Below are 21,368 nucleotides of genomic sequence, written 5' to 3' on the forward strand. Positions count from 1 at the left end.
CTGTGTCCAGTTTTGGGCCCCCCACTACAAGAAGGATGTGGAAAAATTGGAAAGAGTCCAGCAGATGGCAGCAAAAATGATTAGGGGTCTGGAGCACATGACTTATGAGGAGAGGCTGAGGGAACTGGGATTGTTTAGTCTGCAGAAGAGAAGAATGAGGGGGGATTTGATAGTTGCTTTACAAGTTCCAATATATCACCAGTACACAACCTCACGCAAAATGTGCACAGAAGGGGCAATTTTACCTCTGATTCATGATGTACAGCCCGTAGTCTGAGCGTTAGAAATCACCCCTTCTTGACCCACGCCAGCCATTGCTCTGATGAGAAATGGCTCAACCAGTGTTGAGTCATTCTCTAGCTTGGATTTATTGGTCATCATCTGTGGAACTTGTAAACATTTCAATAAGCCATCATTAATTTACTAGAACCAGAGAGTGCTTGTTCCTGATTAAATAAATTATTCCTTTGATTTTAGGACATTCTTTCAATTATACTCCCATTTATTGCTGATGGTGTCAATAAAATCAGAGTGGAAATAAAATATGAGAAAACAGGCAGCTTTTCTCTTTTATGAAGATGGGCTTTTAGGAATTCAATATATGAATTGCAGCACTGTGATATGACAAGGGCAGAAGTGTTAAAAGATTAAGAGCAGATACTGTAAAATTTGCATGTTTAGTAAAAACTAGCTCTGTATGAGATCAGCTGAGGTGCTCAGGCTCCCTGTTTAAATGCAAAGAGATGGACAGCAAGTGAGGTGCTCTGAGTGAGGGAACCACAGGTTTTCAAATGCTCTCTCTCTTTTGGCTTAGTGTCTAGGTTTTTAGTGATCTTTCTGGCATGCTGCAAGCCTCGCCTATTTTTTGGGAACAAAGATTAATTGGAGTATGTGGTGGCTAACAGGGTATAAGGAGAAACAGGAAAGTGAATCCATGCTTACTTGAAAACCAACTTTGAGTAACAGGTTCACAGAGCCAGCCTGCCCTTGGCAGAGTGTTCTGTTATATATCGGGCTTGGCACTAGGATACATCAAACTGAGGAAGTGATTGTTTAAACGTATACTCCGTGGTAGGAGACAGCAGTAGTTATTCTTTCTTAAGTCCAGTTTTTTTCTTAGATTATTAAATGAGGAGATTTCTCCTTGCCTATGGAAGTTGTCTTAACTGACAGACTCTTCGTGGGCAGGAGAGACCCCTACCTGCCAGTGACTGACTGGCTGGTTCTGCCCCTAAAGATGCAAGCAGGATGAAGATACATATATGCATCTTATTCAAAGAAAGGAAAATTTCAGGTAACCATGGGTGAATTATCAGTACAAATAAATTTAAGTTGCATTGTCCTTTATATTGTAAACATGTTGCAAGGGAGGAGGAAATATACAGTATTGTGAAAACTTTCAAATAAACACACAAGAAATTAAAATCACTTACTTCAGACAATGATGGACTTTCAAGGTCTGTCAGATGAATTTTCAAATGTTATATATACACTTAAAGAGAAAACAGTTTAGAGTCTAATATGCTAATTTTCCTTCAAATGCCCTTTTTATAATAATTGCATAGAATTTGCCATCCTCAAAGCAAAAAGGACAAAATATAATCTCAGGAGAGTCCTTGAACCCTTATTCTGTGGAATTAAAATGAATATTTTGATATGAAAGTCAAGGGGGTGCATAATCACTACAGATTCCTCTGTATGACTACACCTAGGCTGTTGTATAGTGTGCTGCTAGGAATAACAGTTGCCACAGGTTCCCATACATGTGCATCCCAGAGAAAGGAGCTGATCACAGAGGTAAGGCACAACTGTGAAGTAGCAATTAGAGTAAGAGTACAATTGGGAAGAGCCTGAGTGTACCAGAGACCAGTTTAGTATCTACATTTTACTCTTTTCAATGGACACCACAAAGGAAACAAACTGAAAAAAACCACAAATAGTGTACTCAAAACAGTGAAAGGCAGGGCAGCCATGTGCAAAATTACCATACACACACACACACACACACACGATTTGAAACTTAGGACATAATTTTCATTCATCAGTTTCATTCATCAAAGAGGATGCAGTCCATTCTTTCCCATACACAATCTGTTTAGAAAGTACATAATTTATTACATTGCACTTGTACATTAAGAAAATGTCATACAAAATGTAATTAAACAAATCATTTGTACATATAGAGTAAAGGTGTTTATAACTGCCAGCATATTTCTTTAATACTACTTTGTCATGATTGCCAGTAAGTTAAAAAAAAACAAAAAACAGCAACACCATACTATGCACAGTACATTTGTGTAATTTTACATTGATGAAGGTAGGCTTCATTCTACATTTGAAATCATTATATTATTTTGCAGACTCTCACTATATTTACTGTAAAAGAGCCACAATTCAGCTTTTTTTCCCTCTTGTGCAAATAGAATGGAAAATGTTTATGCAAATTACACAAGTCTAGCTATGCGCTATAGGCTTTAATGCTCCAATGCCATGTTCCTCTGACAGATTTTCAAATTCTTAAGTGGTTTGAATGAACAAAGTATATTTTTTAAATATTTTCTAGATCCACCATGGACGCAGCTTTTTTTCTTTGCACAGTAATCACATTGAGCTGCAATTAAAAACAAACAGTCAATAGTTTCACTATTCCACGGAAATCTCAATAAGCAAAATGCCATGGACGAGACAGAATAAACACAGATAACTGAGATTTTGCATACTTGAAAGAATTCTCAATATATACCCATGGCTGTGACCCTATTTCACATACAAAGGAGTTTTGAATGACTGAGGATTGGGTAATAGGGGTTGTGCTGTACTAAAATAAAATGCATGAAACGTAGAATTCAAATAATTTTAAAATAATGCAATGTCTGTCTAAAGGACTGCATGTTAGTGGTGATTTTCAGTGTTGCACCCTTCTTTTATGGGTATTAGACTATTAAGTAAAAACCAATCACTAGCTATTTAATAGAAATATTACATTTTATAGATAGTGTCTTTCATCCCAAAACTGCTACACATGCTACTTTTTATACATACTGCATCACTAAAATGCAAACCTTTGTGGTAGAAGGCAACAGCTAAGGGAATAAGTGACACATAGCAAACTGCACAATCGTAGACAGATGAAATTTGGGTCACAGTTACACAGGCAAACGCCTACTCCAAACTCCTACCTTAAGAAAAGGTATGTGGGATCTTTAATGCTGAAACAGGGTAGACAGGACATATTAAACATATGCAACATTTCTATTCAGGACAATTTGCAGTGGGGATGTTTGAGTTTCAAGCTTTGAGTTTTCTTTCTTCCTGACACTCACTGCAAAGGTGAAACAAGCAAAACTACTGTATGTATTTTCCATGTTGCTCATTTCTGCTTATTATCCCTGTCTGTCAGACGGCAGTTCTCCTAATATCTTTGGACCTAACAAATCTAGCTATTTTCCATCCACTGCTTTCCCACTAATAAGCACTAATGCACTCCAGAGGGTTGCACTCCAGACAATCTTAGAGGGAGTAACATTCAAGACTACTGAAGTGTAGTAAACAGTTCAATTTGAGAGCACAATGCTAATGAGGAAGGGATGGTATAACTGTTTCATGTGCAGGATAGTTTTCCTGCTGCTTACAGCTCTGTAATTTTTGCCTTGTGATTCTAATGTAGTTAATGTTATTACTGGAAGGGAAGTGTGTGTATGGAGGGTATTCTGGTGCTGGATGAACATCAAACTCTTAAGCTGTAAAACTGCCCTCCTGACTTTGTAATTTATGTCCAAAATGTATCATGACTGCTTCTTGGAGCAGCTTGTCCTGGACCCAACCAGGACAGAGGCAATTCTTGATTTAGTCCTAAGTGGAGCACAGAATCTAGTCCAAGAGGTGAATGTAGCTAAAATGCTCAGTAATAGCGACCATAATGTAATTGAAATTAACATCCTTGCAGGGGGGAAATGCCAAAGAAACCCACCACAGTAGTATTTAACTTCAAAACGGGGATTACACAAAAAAGGGGATGCTAGATAAATAGAAATTAAAAGGAAGAGTCACAAGGGTGAAATGCCTGAAAACTGCATGGAGATTATTTAAGACCACCATAATAGAGACTCAAACAAAATGTATACTCCAAATTATAAAAAACACACAAAAAACAGTAAGCGGATTAAAAAAAAAAAAAGCCACCATGGCCAAACAGCAGAGTAAAAGATGCAGTTAGAGACAAAAAGACATCTTTTACCAATTGGAAGTCAAATTCTGGTGAGGAAAATAGGAGCATAAACTCTGGCAATTCAAGTGTATAAATATAATAGGGCAGGCAAAGAAAGAATTTGAAAAGCAACTAGCAAAAGAGAAAAACTAATAGCCAAAATTTTTTTAAAGTACATCAGAAGAGGGAAGTCTGCCAATCAATCACTGGACAACTGAACTGCTAAAGAAGCAGTCAGAGAAGACGAGGCTGTTGCGGAGAAACAATGAATTTTTTACATTAGTCTTCACTGCAGAGGATAGAGGGGAGATACTTAAAAAGAATGGTTCAGGTGTAGGTGACAAATCTGAGGCATTGATCCAGATTGAGGTGTCTGTTGGTAGAGGTGGTTTTGGAACAAACTAATAAATTAAACAGTAATAAGTCACCAGGACAAGATGGTATTCAGCCAAGAGTGCTAAAGGAACTCAAATGTGAAATTACAAAATGACTAACAATGGTATGTAACCTATCACTTAAATCAGCCTCTCTGCCAGAAGACTGGAGGATAGCTAATACCTAACATAACATAGATTTTTATAAAAGTTCCAGAGGTGATCCTGGCAATTATAGGCCACTAAGCCTAACCTCAGTAACAGGTAAATGGGTTGAAACTATGTAAAAAACCAATCATCAGACATATAGATAAATATGTTGGGGAAGAGTCAACAAGGCTTTTGTAAAAAGAAATCATGCCTCGCCAATCTAGTACAACTGTTTGAGAGGGATTAATAATCATGTGGACAAGGGTAAGCCAGTTGTTATAGTATACTTGGACTTTCAGAAAGCCTTTGACAAGGTCCCTCACTAAAGGCTCTTAAGCAAAGTAAGCAGTTATAGGATAAGAGGGAAGGCCCTCTCATTGATCAGTAAATGGCTAAAAGACACAAAAGAAAGTATAGGAATAAGTGGTCAGTTTTCACAATGGAGAGAAGTAAATAACAGGGCCCCCCAAAGATCGTTACTGGGACCTGTATTGTTCAATATATTCATAAATGAGGTGGAAAAGGGAGTGAACAGTGAGGTGCCAAAATTTGCAGATGATACAAAATTACTCAAGACAGTTAAGTCGAAGCTTACTGTGAAGAGTTACAAAGAGATCTCACAAAACTGGGTAACCTGGCAACAAAATGGCAGATGAAATCCAATGTTGATAAATGGGAAGTAATGCATATTGGAAAACATAATCCCAACTATACATACAAAATTATAGGGTCTAAACTAGCTGTTACCACTCAAGACAAAGTTCTTGCAAGTCATTGTGGATAGTTCTCTATAAACAGCTGCTCAACGTGCAGCAGCAGTCAAAAAAGCTAACAAGGTTAGGAACCATTAGGAAAGGGATAAATACGACTGAAAATATTATGCCACTACATAAATCCATGGTACGCCCATATCTTAAATACTGCATTCATGCAGTTCTGGTTGCCCCATCTCAAAAAAGATAAATCAGAATGGGGAAAAGTACAGAGAAGGGGAAAAAAAAGATTAGGGGTATGGAACAGCTTCTATATGAGGAGAGATTAGAATGACTGGGACTGTTCATCTTGGAAAACAGATGACTAAGGGGGGAGAATATGATAGAGATCTAAAAAATCATGATTGGTATGGCGAAAGTAAATAACTAAGTGTTATTTATACCTTCACATAACACAAGAACTAGGGGATCACCCAATGATATTAAAAGGCAGTAGGTTTGAAACAAAAAAAGGAAAATATTTCTTCACACAACACTTGTTGAACTTGTTGCCATGGGATGTTGTAAAGACTAAAAGTATAATTGGGTTTAAAAAAGAATTAGATAAGTTCATGGAGATAGGTCCATCAATGGCTATTAGCCAAGATGGTCAGGGACACTACCCCATGCCCTGACCATGTATCCCTTAACCTCCAACTGACAGAAGCTGGGACTGGATGATGGGATGGATTACTCAATAATTGCCCTGTTCTGTACATTCACTCTGAGGCATCTGGCAGTGGTCACTGTCAGAGAAAGGACACTGGGCTACACAGACCATTGGCTTGATCCAATGTGGCTGTTCTTACGTTTTCTCCCCAAAATTATGAACTATGTGAGGGAGAATCACTCTCCTCCCCACACAGCAACACAAGTTTCCTTTTTAAGTTATTTACTTTTGTGGAGGGAGACTGAAAATTGTAAGCTAAAAGTAAGAGGGTATATGATAGAACTGAGTAGACACAGAACATGATTAAAAATTTCCCCTCCGTTAACATTCCAACTTGTCTCTTTTTCCAATATGAGGCTAAGACACCTGTCATCTAGTTGAGCCCTAGAAATTCCTGACCCACAACTGTCTCTGTCTTAAACTAGCTTTCACTGCCTAAAAAAGCCTAGAAAGAGTTCTATAGCTATGAAATGAAGACATATTTGTCTTCTGAATCAAAATGAGATTCTACAGGTGCCAGCCTGTGGGAGCTAGCACAACATTTGCATTTTATTACTATGAAGCCATCATTTCTAATGAATACAGCCTTACTGGTCAATTTGCAAGGGGGCTGGATCAGCTGTTCTGTGTAATCAGTGGTGATAGGTATTTAAACTTTATAGTTTATTCCCTCATTCTGATCTTGATTCAGTTTTACACTGACTTAATAAGTGGGCTCCTTCCTTTGTTGCAAAAGATTACTAAAAACTCACATGCTTTCATTAATATGATGAGAACCACATAAACAGAGTTCACATCTAATTTATTTCCAAAAACATATTACATGAAAGCACTGGATTTTCATTGATGTGCCCAAGTGAAGTATTCCACTCCCTCATAATGGTCAGAAGAAAGCTTGGAGTATGGTTAAATATATTCTAGTTCTGAAATGACACATTTTGCCAAGTTAGATCAGCTACTTTACTAGGTATAATAAATAAATAAACAAACAATTACCTCTACCCTAGGGAGATTCCAAAATAACATTTTTTTCTTGTAACATTCAAAGACCTCTTGTTATGCAGCTGTAATAAGGTTGTTTTCTGATTACAGTTTTGTACCTGTTGAGATGCTGTAGCTGCCTTCTGTTCTGCCTGTGTTAGTCGCCTTTGAAGTCTGTTGACTTTTTCTTGATGCTCCATCATTAATTTTTCATTCTGTATAAGTGAAAGATCTTATTACAACTGTAAGTTTCATATATATTGCAGTAAAAAAACTGAACAAAAGGAGTTTGGTCAATGCCAAATATTGGAACTATTTACCATCTACAAGACAGGAAATTATATACGCTTGTGATTCTGAATAATTTCCAGCTCACAAACATTATATAAAAGCACAAATCCTGTTTTACATTTTTGATTGTACAAATTTTCTATACAAAGTAGACTTCAAATCAAGTTACATTAATGTCAGTATTTTAGTTTAGACATCTCATAAAAGTTGGCATTTCTGGAATATTGGAAAATTTCTTACCTGACAATTTCCTTGCTGCTCACAGCATCTATCACAATTCTGATATGTATGGGCTATTCCCCCACATCTGCAGTTTCCAGAGGAGGTTCAAAGCTGCAGTACAGCCTGTGCTGTGCCCCTTCTGCTTTGTGCCAGATGATTCATTCCAAAGCTGTGAAAAAAACTCAGCCAAATCTTAGTAACAATAACTTCAGTGACAACTAATTATTTATGAATAGTAGGCTACTGTGGTACCTATCCAAATAAAATACTGACCCTTGACTGTGAAGGTAACCAGGATGGGTAGAATTGTGGAAGACGCTGCTGCTAGCAGAAAGGAAATTACTGTATAAGAAATTTTCCATTCTTCAGCCTAGCGTCTCTCACAATTCTGATATACATGAGAAGTAGTAAGCAGAGAACAGGAGTAGAACAGTCAGAAAAGTGAACATAAGAAATAGGAAAGACCCTTTTTCTGAACTGCTCAAATAGCCAGGTTATGTCTGTATCACTACCTGCAGTAACCTTCCTGCCAAAGGAGGCCTCTATGGAGACAGAACGTCCGCCTTATAGTGTTTGATAGAGGTGTTAGCCAATGATCATGCGAGTTGCTCTGCAGATCTCTGCAGTGGAAGTACACACTCTTTTGGCCCATAAGGTTGCCATGCATCTTGTAGAAGATGCCTTGATTCCTTCTGGAAGAGGTGTACTGGATGGCTTGTATGCCTCAGTGATGCATACTCTGATAGTATGGGATAGTTTGGATACTCTAAACCCTTGGCACTTTGGGATGAAAGGAACTGAATAGGAAGCCTGATCTCCTTGTGTATTGTACACACTTGATGTCAGTTTTCAGTGCTCGTCTGACATCTAAGGTGTGCCACTGCTTCTCAGTCAGTGCTGTGGCGATGGGAGAGAATGAAAGAAGTCACTAGCTCAAAGAGATGGGTGGTGAGGGCTTTCAACACCAGTGGTAGGACCCACTAAGGGAAGACTGTTCTGACAGCCCTGAGCAATCTGGATACCTGAAGGTTCTGCCAAGGATCCTGTGAATTTGCATATTTGTTGCACTCTTGGCATCAGGCACTGAACTTGGTCCACATGAGTAGATTTTCAGTGTTGAAACTGTTCTGGATGACAGCAGAGGCCTGGATCATTTTGGAAGATAAGCCAAGTGTCGTTAACATTTCCCTTTCAAAAGCAGGCTGTCAGTTGAAGATTACCTGGGTCTAGGTGGAAAAAAGATAACAGGTCTTTTTGGAAGCTGCAACAGTTGTTATCAGATCAGTGAACCAGTATCTCCTTGGTCAGTTCAGAGTTCTGTTATCCTTCTTGCCTTATCTTTTGGTTCATCCTTCCTAGGAGAGAGAAGAGTGGGAATATGTATAGCAGGCCTTGAGACCATGTGTGAGACAGAGCACTGGGCCTGAGTTTTGCTTTCTGGGTGAAGAGTTTTGGCTATTTTGAATTCTTGCGATTGTCAAAACAGGTCGACTGAGGGGAGACCGAATGTCTGTGAGATCAGAGTGAAGACCTCCTGGTTCAGGCATCACCCTGAGCAGCTGACTTTGTGTCTGTTGAGCCAGTCTGCCTTTAGGTTCTGTTCTTCTTTTGTGTGTATCGCCTTTAGGGAAGTGCAAGTCACGTCTGCATGTTCCTTTGTCTCCACTGCTTATGCACGCAGTTGTGGTTGTCTGGCTAGACCAGGATTTGGTTGCTCTCTAGGTAGGTCTGGAATCTCAGTAAAGCTAGTTTGTCAGCTGTGAGGTCCAAGAGCTTGATGATGAGATTCCTTTTCCCGGGCTCCAGCTACCCTACATTTTTCTGGGTCCCAGAAGTGTTCCCGATCCCTTCAGACTGGCATCTGTTGTGAGAACCTGCAGGCCTGGAAGGCATATTGAAAGACCCCTGCAGATGTTCTCTGGGATCATCTATCATTTTAGGGAATCCAACATCTGGTTGGGAATCATTACCCTGTCTTACATTCACTCCAGAAAATGGTTCTATACTTTCATAAAAGAGGCCTGGAAACACAATGTGACCTTGCCCATGTGGAGACCCATATGCATGAGACCTGAATGCCCAGTAGCTAGAGACACTGAGCTATGGTTGGCCTCATGCATTTGTCCAGCATGGATACCAGATCCTGGCTCATCTGAAATCTGTCTAAATGATGGTTCGATCTTAGACACCACAGTGTCTATCTCCACCCCAAGGTAAATTGTGTTTGTTAAGGGAATCATGGAACTTTTCCTCATGTCATTGCAAAGCCATATGCTTGGAGGCAGTCCAGTGTCTGGGCTGTGGCACTGCATGCTGCACGGCCTGTGAGCTATGCCTTGCTGTGATTACGACTAGCCACTAACTAAAGACTCTGGGTACAGAGGTGAATCATAAGGGAAAGGCTTTGTCATGCTAAGGACTTTGTTGGTTTGGAGGAAAATTCATTTAGGTTTCCTTGGAAACTTCTGCTCCAAATTTTCTCCTCCTGCCAGAGTAACAGTCCCTTCTTAGATGACCTTGGCGTTGGTAGCAACTAACAGATTCCCGTGCTGGCTTTGATAGAGAGGACAGAGATCTCTCTGCCATCTCAGCTACTAAATTCGCTAATGTTTCCCCTAACAGATCCTCACTGGTAAATCTAGATGCACAGAATATCTATTTAGAATGAGTGATGACTATTCATAGATGTAACATGACATCCTTATAGCTACCAAGTTAGAAGCCATTACACATCACAAATCACATCAAGGGTTTGACCAAGACAGGACCCAAGACATTTCACTCCAGTCAAGGATCATACCCTAGAAGATGAACCATTTGTTTATCACAAAGTAGGCTTATCTATTAAATAGATGAAAAAACCTTTGGTCTGAACAGCTATAACTGAGGTTTTGAAATTGCTGTGCAATGTTTAATTGCTCTTATGGTCTATGGGATCTTGCAACACTTTCTGAAGGTGAGACATCCTCATTTGGATCTTATGATGCCCTCAAAGGAGGCACCAGCGGGAAAACACATATCATAATAATGCTCAAAGGGAAAGATGTTTTATTATTAAGTTTCTTGCAGGCCAATGACTGACATCCTGTCGTGGACAGACAAGGTGGATGAGGTAATATTTTTTATTGGACTGACTTCTGTTAGTAAGAGAGAGAAATTTTCAAGCCAGAGAGAGCTCTTCTTCAGGTCTGGGAAAGATATTCCGAGCATCACAGACAAATGCAAGATGGAATAGGTTGTTTATCATAAGTAGTTAGCACATATTCTAAGGCATCATTCAGGGAAGAGTGGCCCCTTAACACCTCTTGAGTCATAGGACAAAAAGGGGGGGGGTTAATGGGTTAATTACAACAATCTGTAACCCACTAACCCTTCTTTTTGTTCTAGAAAGGGTCTTGTCTTATATTTGCAGTCCTTTGTTGCCCCACGACTTACCAGGAGGAGGCCAGGCGGCTTGAAAACAAAAACATTTTAGCTTCTCAGAAAACAGCTAAAATAACAAATCTAAAAGAAAAAGATGGGGCTGAGGAAAACTACTAATGTGGAGGCAGAAGATCTGGCAGCAAGCAGGAGAAGGGTGTGTGGCTAGCTTTGAGCTGCCTCCAGAAACTGCAGACAGGAGGGGTATAGTTCATACATATGAGAAATGTGGGAGATGCGGGACTGCATAAAATGGAGGTTACTTACCTGTAACTGGAGGTGCTTTGAGATGGGTGGTCCCAATCTGTATTTCATAAGTGGGTATGCATGTGCACCATGTTCCTGAATCTGGATTTTTTTTTTTTTAATAAGTAGTGTCTTTTGGCCCACACGTGTACTCTGAACTGAGGGAATGAAAGGTGATGCAGGCAGATTCCTCTCCAGTTTCCCATTTTCAACACAGTCCAAATAATTCACAGCAGAGGGGACAGAAGGAGTGTAGTGGAATACAGATTGGAACCACACATCTCAAAGAATCTCCAGTTACAGGTAAGTAACCTTCTTATCTTCTTTGAGTGATGGTCCCAATGCGTATTCCACATGTGAGAGATTAACAAGTAGTAGTCAAACAGGAGGTGGATGCCAGGACACAGAAGTGATAGCAGACTGTAGTACTGCTGTCCACACATCTGAATCCTTGGATGACTGGGACCAGAACATAATGCTTCATGAAGATATGCAAAGAGCTCCAAGTAACTGCCCTACATATCTCATAGTATGGGTACATCATTTGCCCTCTGGTGGAATGAGCCCTCAAACTGTGTGTGTGTGTGTGTGCGTGCGCGCGCGCCCTCTGGTGGAATGAGCCCTCAAACTGTGTGTGTGTGTGTGTGTGTGCGTGCGCGCCCCCTCTGGTGGAATGAGCCCTCAAACTGTGTGTGTGTGCGCGCGCACCCAACATCCACTTAGCTGTGCCAATATAGCTTGACCCCTTGATTGCTCTTCTATGAAAACAAATAGTTTAGGTTTCTTTCTAATGTCCTTTGTAGATAAAAGGCCAAAACACTTTGCATATCCAGAGAGCCTTCTCTCTTCCCCTGAAGCATGTGGTTTCAGACAAAATACTGGTAAGTGGATTACCTGATTCTCATGAAATTCAGAAACTACTTTAGGGATGAATCTGGGGTGAGGGAGTAACGAGACCTTTTCCTTATAGAAGATCGCATATGGCAGGTCTGCCATGAGCGCTCCCAGCTCATTGACTCTTCTGGGTGATGTCATAGCTATTTGAAAGGCCACCTTCATAGACAGATGGCTCACCGAGCATGTGACTAGAGGCTCAAAGGGAGGTTTAGTGAATGATGACAGGACAAAATTGAGGTCCCACTGAGGTGCCAACTTTACCAATGGTGAAAAGGATCTGAGACGCACTCTCAGAAGTCTAGTTGTGACAGGATGAATGAAGATCATATGGTTATCCATCAGAGGAGGGAAAGTGCTGAACACTGCTAAATGTACTTGCACAGAACAGAGGGTGGGACCTGAAGACTTCGGGGTAAGTAGATACTTTAAGGGTATGTCTACACTACAAATTACTTAGGGCTATGAATAATCCCCACCCATAGTAATGTAAGTTGTACCAACCTAAACACTGGTGTAGACAGTGCTATGTCAGTGGGACAAGCTCGCTCACGGACACAGCTACTGCCTCTCATGGAGGCAAGCATTAAGCTGATGGGAGAGCTCTGTCCTGTTGGCTTAGGGCGTCTTCACCAGACGTGCACTACAGCGGCGTGGGGTGCAGGGACGTGCTGATCGCCACTTTCTGCAGTTCCCATTTACTGGGAACGGCGAACTGCAGCCACTGGGAGCTGCGGGCGGCCATGCCTGCGGACAGTCAATGTAAACAAACTATCTCGTGGCCTGCCAGCGGATTACCCTGATGGGCCGCAGATTGCCCACCACTGTTTTAGAGAGTGCTATCCCAGATGTACTACAAGTGTGACAAAGGCATATCTGTGTTCAAAAATGACCATTAATTATTTAATAAGGCACACTCTTCAAACAAACCTTCCTTTACTTTTAATGTATAATGGAAGGCACATTCGTTTGTTCATTCCTACAGATATTCTGTTAACTCAACCACTCATATAGTATGGTAAGAACGCTACCTTTTTTTACTATGCTACTGCATAATGAATATAATGGGCCCACCTTTAAAAGGCATGCATGAATAAGATTAAATGATCTTTAAATAACATTTTATGAATCACAACACAATTTATATATTAGTAACCATGAAAGAGGATCTCTCCTTTCTCATGTTTTATGATTCGGGAGCAAAGTTAAGAGAGATTCTAAAATCTTCAGAGGCACTTATAAACTAACTGTGTAACTCATCTGGATAAGGTTCAGTAAGATTCTACAATATGTAGTTCTCATGAGGGTCATTATCTTACCTCAGCTATCTTTTCATTTGCCATTTCCAGCTGAGAAATCAGCTCTTGTGTATGAAGTTTCTGTCGACTCAGCTCACTTCTATCAATCAGACCAAAGAAGCTGATTAATGTACAGTAATGCATCTGTTATCCAAATAACTAACATTTAATAGATCCTTTCTTGAGGAAGTTTTCCTTGTTTAGTCCATTTTTAATTAGACTGTTGCTCACAACAACTCAGAAAATATCCCAACTCTAGCTTCTCTTAAAAAGGGTGATGGCAAAGACATGGTGTATTTTTTAAGACCAATAGCCCTTGGAGTTGTCTTCAGCATAAATACTCACATTATACAAATGTAGCATTAAGCACACTGAGTATACATACAAATTTTATTTGCAGTGTTCCCCGCTTACATGTTAATAAACTGATTTCAACTAAATTAATGTCATATGATTAACCTAAAAAACAAGCATATTGATCAATTCAGGGAAGTACCTCTCTGATGTACAGTCTGAAGTACATAAAATATAATTGCTCATTTTAATCTTTAAAAATGTAGGCAGAGATATGGCAATACAACTTGTAGAGAGAAAGGTACAGTATTATGATATAACAACAAGTGTTTAGGTAAGACATTACTTAAGAGTAGAAGGAATTATGTAAATTGTAAGGTGGAAAAGGATACAGGAAAAGGACAACAGCCATTCACTCAAATGGAGAAAAGAGGGAGAAACATAACTTTCAAACAGAAACTAATCAGCTGGAAAACAGCCTCTCCCCCAGTCTGTAATTAGTAGTTAGTTTATAAGTTAAACTTCAGAGCATTTTGGAACAGCTTGTTCAGTATGAAAAGTGCTTCTAAAACCCACATTCTGTTGTATTATAAGGGGCCTTCAATGATCTCAAAAAGATTGTCTAAGAATCATAGAGTTTAAGGCCAGAAGGGATCACTTGATAATCTACTCTGACCACCTGTATATCACAGGCCACCACCACCACCCAGCACTAGAACACTAAAAAGATGAAATCAAAGTAAATGAGATCCACAGAAGATTAGAATATTATGAGCCACAGGCAGAGAATAGGAGGGACTGAGGTGCACCAGTGCTCGAGGTTAATGGCAGGGAATTAAGTGAAATATACCCAGAATCCTGGCAAGTGACCCACACCCACGTGCTGCAGAGGAATGTCAACTCCCTCCCTCCCCACAACATCACTGCCCATCTGACCTGAGAGAAAATTCCTTCCTAACCCCACATATGGTGATCAGTTAGATCCTGGGCATGTGAGTAAGAACCAGCTAGCCAAGCACCTGAGAGAAAGAATGCTTGGTGCATCTCAGAGCCCTAGCCCCCTCTGCCCAGTGTCCTGTCTCCAGCCATGGAAATCTCCGAGGCTTCAGAGGAAAGATATAAAAAACCCTTCCCAGAATACATTGGTGGGGGAGGGAGATCCCTTCCTGACCCCCAATGGTGAGTGGCTGAAACCCTGAAGCATGAGCTTCAGGAACATAAGACATAAATTGGAAGCGAGCTCCAGCACTGTTGAGCCCTGGTACCTACCATCACAAACAGCCCTGTCACACAACTGTATTCACAAATTTGTACAGCTCCCTCTTACCGCTCCCCACAACTTTTTTAGGGAGTCTGTTCCAGAATCTCACCCTTCTGATAGTTACAAACTTTCTTCTAATTTCCAGCCTGAATTTGTTCATGGTCCAGTTTATATCCATTTCTTACCTGGTACATATCCCTGACCCCAATGTGTTTACAGAGAACAATCATATCTCCCCTCAGCCTTCTTTTTGCTAAACAATCCAAGCTCTTCCAGTGTCCTCCCATAAGATAGGATGATCAGGGGAATTGAGAGCCTAATAGCTTTTCTCTGCAGCTGTTGTAGTTTAAATTCATCTTTCTTGAACAAGGGTGGCTACAATTGTAGACAGTGTTCCAAATGAGATCTTACCAGTGCCTTATACAATGACATTAATATATCACTATCACTATTGGAAATGCCTCATCTAATACATCTTAGGATCACATTTGCCCTTTTCCCCCCACAGCCACATAACATTGGTGGCTCATGGTCTTCCTGTGATCGATCCACACACTGAGGTCTCTCTGTTCCTCCATCACAAGCTGCCAGCTTGTAGCAGAAATTCTTATTATTAGACCCTAAGTGTATGACCTTGCACTTTGTACTATTGAATTTCATCCAATTTTTGTCACTTCAGTCTTCCATATCTTTCCTGCACAATATTCCAATCCTCCTCTGTATTGATGATGCCTCCCAACTTTATGTCAGCAGCAAATGTCATTAGCACACTACTTACTTTTTGTGCCAAGGTCATTAATAAAAATATTGAACAAGTTTGGTCCCAAGACCGATCCTTGAGGAACTCCACTAGTAACCTCCCTCTAGTCTAATAATACATCTTTCAGCACAGCCGGTAGCCTTCCCCATTTAGCCAATTCATTATCTACCTTAGAATGCTCATACTGATCCACATTTTCTCTAATTTAACTAATGATTTCATATCAAATGCTTTACTGAAGTTCACATATATTAAATCTACTGCACTTCCCTTATCTTAAAAATCTGTTATTTTCTCAAAGGAGAAAATCAGGTTAGCCCAGCATGGTCCATCCCTTTTAACATTTACCTGTATGAATTTAATTATTCTTTCCTTCAGAATTGTTCTAAAACCATGAACACTACTGAGGTCAGACTAACAAGTCTGTAATTGACTGCATCACTCTTTACCATTTGCTAATATAGGCATGATGTTTAGCTATTCTTAAATTATATGGTACTATAACACCAAATAGATAGTTTAATTAAAAATCCTTGCTACCAGACTAGCAATCTCATGCCCAGTTCTTTCAGTATTCTGGGATAGAAATTATCTGGTTCTCCTTGATTTGAGCTCATTAAACTCTAAGTTTTTCTTCCATCTCATATGTAGTAATTTCCATTTCTAGACACTGATTTCCATCAGCCATACTGTCTTTATACATACATTCAATATCACAATTGTTACTTAAAACTGAGGCAAAGTATTCATTTAGTTTTTGGGCTATACCTAGATTATCTTTAATTTCCTTCCCATCCACACTGCATAGCGGCCCAAAGTATGTAGCTCAAAAACTTGTCTCTTTCACCAACAGAAGTTGGTCCAATAAAAGCTGTTACTTCAGGCACCTTGTCTCTCTAATAACCTGGGACCAACATGACTACAACTCTGTAAAACATCTCTTATTATTTATTTTAATTTCCTTGGCAAGAGCTAATTCAGTTTGACTTTTAGTAACTTTACTTCATTCTTACATTTTCTAACCTCCACAATGTTGTTTTCTTTGCTTACTCTTAATAAGCTTTTTGAGGTAGCTGTTCATCCCTCTGGGTCTGGAAACTTTCCCTACAAGTTTTCTTTCCTTTTTGCTTGGGATTTAAATCCTTGAGCTCTTTGATCCATCTGACTTTGTTAACTGCAGCAATTCCCTTAATTTCACAAAGTCTGCCCTTTTGAAATCAAAACTGAGTTGATTATCTGGTTTTGATTATCCTGCTATTTCACTGAAATCATGTAATCAACTCATGATCACTCGATCCAAGGTTATTTGCTACAATCAGCTCTTCTTTGATGTCCTCACTACTTACCAAGACCAAGACAAAAATGGCCATCATCTCTTGTTGGTTCAGGATGATTTGATGAAGAAAACGGTCATCTTTCACATACAGAAATAAGTGGGCTCTACCAGTATTAGCAGCATTAGAATATAGAATCTATACCCAGGAAGATAAAGTCCCCTGATTATGACAATACTCAGTAGTATTTATCACTCTAATATGAGCGAGATCACTATCCATACCTGAATCTGGCCCTAGGGTCTATGGCAGATCCTTAAAATTAGCCTTACAGAACCTCTTTTACAGTCCTTCACCGAAGAGATTTTTGACCCAAACAGATTCTGTTTTGTCCATACTATCATTTATTTCTTTACAGTTTATCACTTTGTTGATGTACAGCGCTACCCCACCACCTTTATCTTTATTCTTATCTCTCCTAAACAGAAAATACCTTTCAATTCTACTATTCCAGTCATGGGTGCTATTCCACTATTTTTATGTAATCCCTGTATATCTCGTTTGACCTCCTGCAACAGTAATTCCGGTTCCTCCATTTTATTGCCCAGACTCCTTGGATTCATGTACAATTATTTCAGTTGTTCCCCTAATACCACAACCCAATTTTCTAGCTTGTGTTGTTCCATCATCCCATATTATATCTTCATTTAGCTGATTTTCCGGCTCCTGTGTACTGAAGCCAGGCGTGGAGACAGGGGCGGCTCCAGGCCCCAGCACGCCAAGCGTGTGCTTGGGGCGGCATGCCGCGGGGGGTGCTCTGCCGGTCGGTGGGAGGGCGACAGGCAGGCAGCCTTCTGCTGGTCCCGCGGCTCCGGTGGACCTCCCGCAGGCGTGCCTGTGGAAGGTCCGCTGGTCCCGCGGCTCCACCAAAGCCGCGGGACCAGCAGACCCTCCGCAGGCACGCCTGCGGAAGGTCCACCGGAGCCGCGGGACCAGCGACCGGCAGAGCGCCCCCCGTGGCATGACGCCGTGCTTGGGGCGGCGAAATGTCTAGAGCCGCCCCTGCGTGGAGATGTTAGAAGTCTCTCCCAGCCTTCTCCCCTCATCTTCTAGTTTCTTTTTTTTTTTTTTAGGAATAGGGTCTAGGAAGAGAAGACAACAATAGCTACTGAGGCAGAAACAGAAATGACCTGAGGAGGAGAGGAGAGAAAAGTCAGAAGATGGTTGGACACAGAAGCTTGGGATGTACATCATCATTGAGTGGGTATCTTATGGAAGCTACTTATGCATGAACTATCACTAACTGTATGGACCGTGTCTGTATTTAAATATAGCTAATATTAAACTACACACATATAAAACAATTTTTTTTGGAAAATAAGGAAATTGTTCATTTTAAATCGTCATTTTAAATACCACCTTTTAAAATATCACTTTAAGGTCCAAAGAATAATTCTGACTTCAAAATACTAAGTAAGTCATTGGAAAATAATCTATTCCTTCTACACTTGTGCGATGAAGTGTGGAACTGGCACATTCAACAGCACAGACTTTATCAGAGTGGATGTGATCATGTACAGCGCTACACCAAGAAAATATTTTTAGCTGGAACGTCACACCAAACTACTCTTGAATCTATTAGGATCTGCTTAGCAAGTGTCTGCAGTGTGAACTTCAGTTCACTGATATTAGGGTGCAATTCCTGTAATGACTGTCACAGTGATATTTTGGGGATCACCCAGCCCAATAAGGGGTTTTGTCACTGGCTGCCCTGTAACACTGGAATGCCTTAATGGTATGCTGTTATGGCTCAGATCCCTGACACCAGCACAAGATCTCACCCTGATTTCCAACAGCCTAGTTACTCCTTGTAGGGTCACTCCAACAGTCCCAAGTCTTCCCAAGTTCTGAACTACCAGACATTCAGACTATCCCCCTTTGGTTCATCACCCTCAAAGGGATTAAACCAGCTTTCCGCCCCCGCCCCTAAATCAGTTCACTTTGGCACATACATTCCACAGTTTGTGCCCCAGAAGCCTGCTTGGGTAAAAATAAACAAAAAGTTTATTTAATAGAAAAAATGCAGATTCAAAGATGAAATAGTAAGGGAAGGCAAACACCTCCAAGTTACACAGAAAACAAACAAAGATGCCACCTCAGGCTTTACACTTCCATATTAGACAACTTGTATTAGGAAAGGGATTCTATTGCCTTTGAACAGTTTTCCAGTGTATGTGCTAGCTATAGGAGGGATCCAACGTTTCACAGACAGCTTCTTGCCAAGAGGCTGTACCTCACTTTCTAGATGAAAACTTCAGTTTCAAGCCTCCTTTTTTAAATAGCTGCCCCTGTCCCTTTTTAAAACCCTCTCCTGGCACAGTGACTCATGGTTATTCAGAGTCGGGAAAATTCCCTCGAATTGACAGCCAGAATACCTCCGTATCTTTCCATTAACTTTAATGGTCCACCACTGTGTTTTCCTTGGTTGCACAGCGGATTGATACTTGAGTCTAGTTTTGTGTAAACACCTGGCTTGCGAGGCGCCTTTTCCTGTCTCATTGCTTGCAGCCCTGCTGTGAGGTGAAACTGAAATTGATTAGCACAATTCTCCATATACACAAATACATGAATTCATAATAATAGTCTGTATATAAGTCATAATAACCATGAAGTTCTGAGCATTACAAGCTTTCATAAAAGACCTTACTCAATATACTTCCATAGTACACTAATGCTCATTTTTGGGCCTAAACCTTCTGATGTCCTTGTAGGGTTTCTGGACCTTGACTGTCATACTAACACATGTTTAAAGGAAAGGATTTAGCCTTATAAATGACAAGGAACAATAAAGGTACTGGGCTAAAGAGATGATCCATTCTGCTTATTAAAAAATATAGAATATTAAAACCAAGAGACAAAGGCTTTAAAAAAGTTGATCAAATCAGTTTCTATTCAACATTGTCTTTGCAAAGTAAGTAGAAAACAAAAGGTGATCTGTTTAGTATTTTGGCAGATGGATGATGAATCTGCCAGCTGCAGCAAGTACCTACTGCAAAACTCTCATATGACAAATATAGTATGTGCCAGATGTTTTTTTTTCTGTTGAATTATACTATCGTATGCTTCAGTTACTCTTAATAATTATGCATTCTGTGGACTGCCAGTACCTGCAGCTGTCTCTCATCCTTAAAATAGGCTGCCAAACATTATAGTAGTATAGCCAAGAATAATGTTTTAGAAATGGAGGAAGCCTCCTTCAGCTAAAAATGCTGTGTAATTCAGTTAATACATTGTATGGTACATCAAAGTACACGGTTCTGGTCAACACACATATTTAGATATGAAAACTGGAGATCAGTTACACAGTAGTACAAGGACAAGTCTGAGGACTCTCGAGGAATGTATATGACTAAATGTGTAATGACACGGGCACCACAACTATGACATGGTGAATGAGAAAACTGGAACAAAGATACCTAAGGCACCTGCAGTCAAGTGAAGATAGTGTTAAGAATAAAATTAAAAGCATCATAACAAATAGACCCCTTGCCATACAGTTTGTGAATTTATGTAATGGATGATTACTACTCATTGATGAAAGCTTTAAAAAAAAAAAAAAAAAAAGCAACTCTCCACCTTATTTGCTGAAACATAACAGATCTGTTCTCTCAGCCAGTTAGATTTCAATTCAGATAGCTACATTAATGCAATGTTAAAGTTACAAATGTAATCATATAACTAAGAATCTCACAGCAACTTGTCCCCATATTATATTTTTTCATATTGAGACTGCTAAATGCATGTGTCAATATGTACAGTATATGTACCACTAGAATTTTTTTTCATTGACTGAAAATTGTGACTTTTACAGTTTCATGCAATTTTAAAATAAATTCCTTTTATAAAGAAAAAGACAGCTTGTGCCTAATGATGCTAGCATTAAATGGCTCTTGTTAGCTTTGTAGATAAAAATTTCATTCAAAAGAAAAAAGCTTAGAGATAAATATTATTGCTCTTGCTCAGGTTGAATAATACCTTTACTCTGCAATCATCTATGGATTTCAGTGTGATTACTGGCAGACTAAGGCCTGGTCTACACTACGAGTTTAGGTCGGATTTAGCGCTGCTAAATTGAATTAACCCTGCACCCATCCACCCAATGAAGCCATTTACTTCAACATAAAGGGTTCTTAAAATCGATTTCTGTACTCCTCCCTGACGAGGGAAGTAGTGCTGAAATCGACATTGCTGGTTCGAATTAGGGTTACTGGGGA

General features: G+C 39.9%; 1 protein-coding gene across 9 annotated transcripts in view; it reads right to left on the bottom strand.

Moving 5' to 3' along the window:
• Nucleotides 1–2,094: 2,094 nt before the first annotated feature.
• Nucleotides 2,095–21,368, bottom strand: part of SCLT1 (sodium channel and clathrin linker 1) — a 104,870-nt gene continuing 85,596 nt past the window's right edge. For 7 of the 9 annotated variants that reach the window (XM_039539957.1, XM_039539961.1, XM_039539958.1 and 4 more), the window contains 3 exons: nucleotides 13,527–13,605; nucleotides 7,254–7,349; nucleotides 2,095–2,611 (listed from right to left, as the gene is read on the bottom strand). In XM_039539957.1, coding sequence (XP_039395891.1) covers nucleotides 2,549–2,611; nucleotides 7,254–7,349; nucleotides 13,527–13,605 — 238 coding nt within the window. In that variant the 3' untranslated portion in view covers nucleotides 2,095–2,548. Of the gene's footprint in view, nucleotides 2,612–3,147; nucleotides 3,323–7,247; nucleotides 7,350–7,665; nucleotides 9,003–13,526; nucleotides 13,606–21,368 lie in introns of those variants that run through there. The other 2 variants (XM_039539960.1, XR_005599013.1) reach the window with 2 other exon arrangements.

This window comes from Mauremys reevesii, linkage group 5, assembly GCF_016161935.1.
Source record: "Mauremys reevesii isolate NIE-2019 linkage group 5, ASM1616193v1, whole genome shotgun sequence".
NCBI classification, from domain to species: domain Eukaryota; kingdom Metazoa; phylum Chordata; order Testudines; family Geoemydidae; genus Mauremys; species Mauremys reevesii.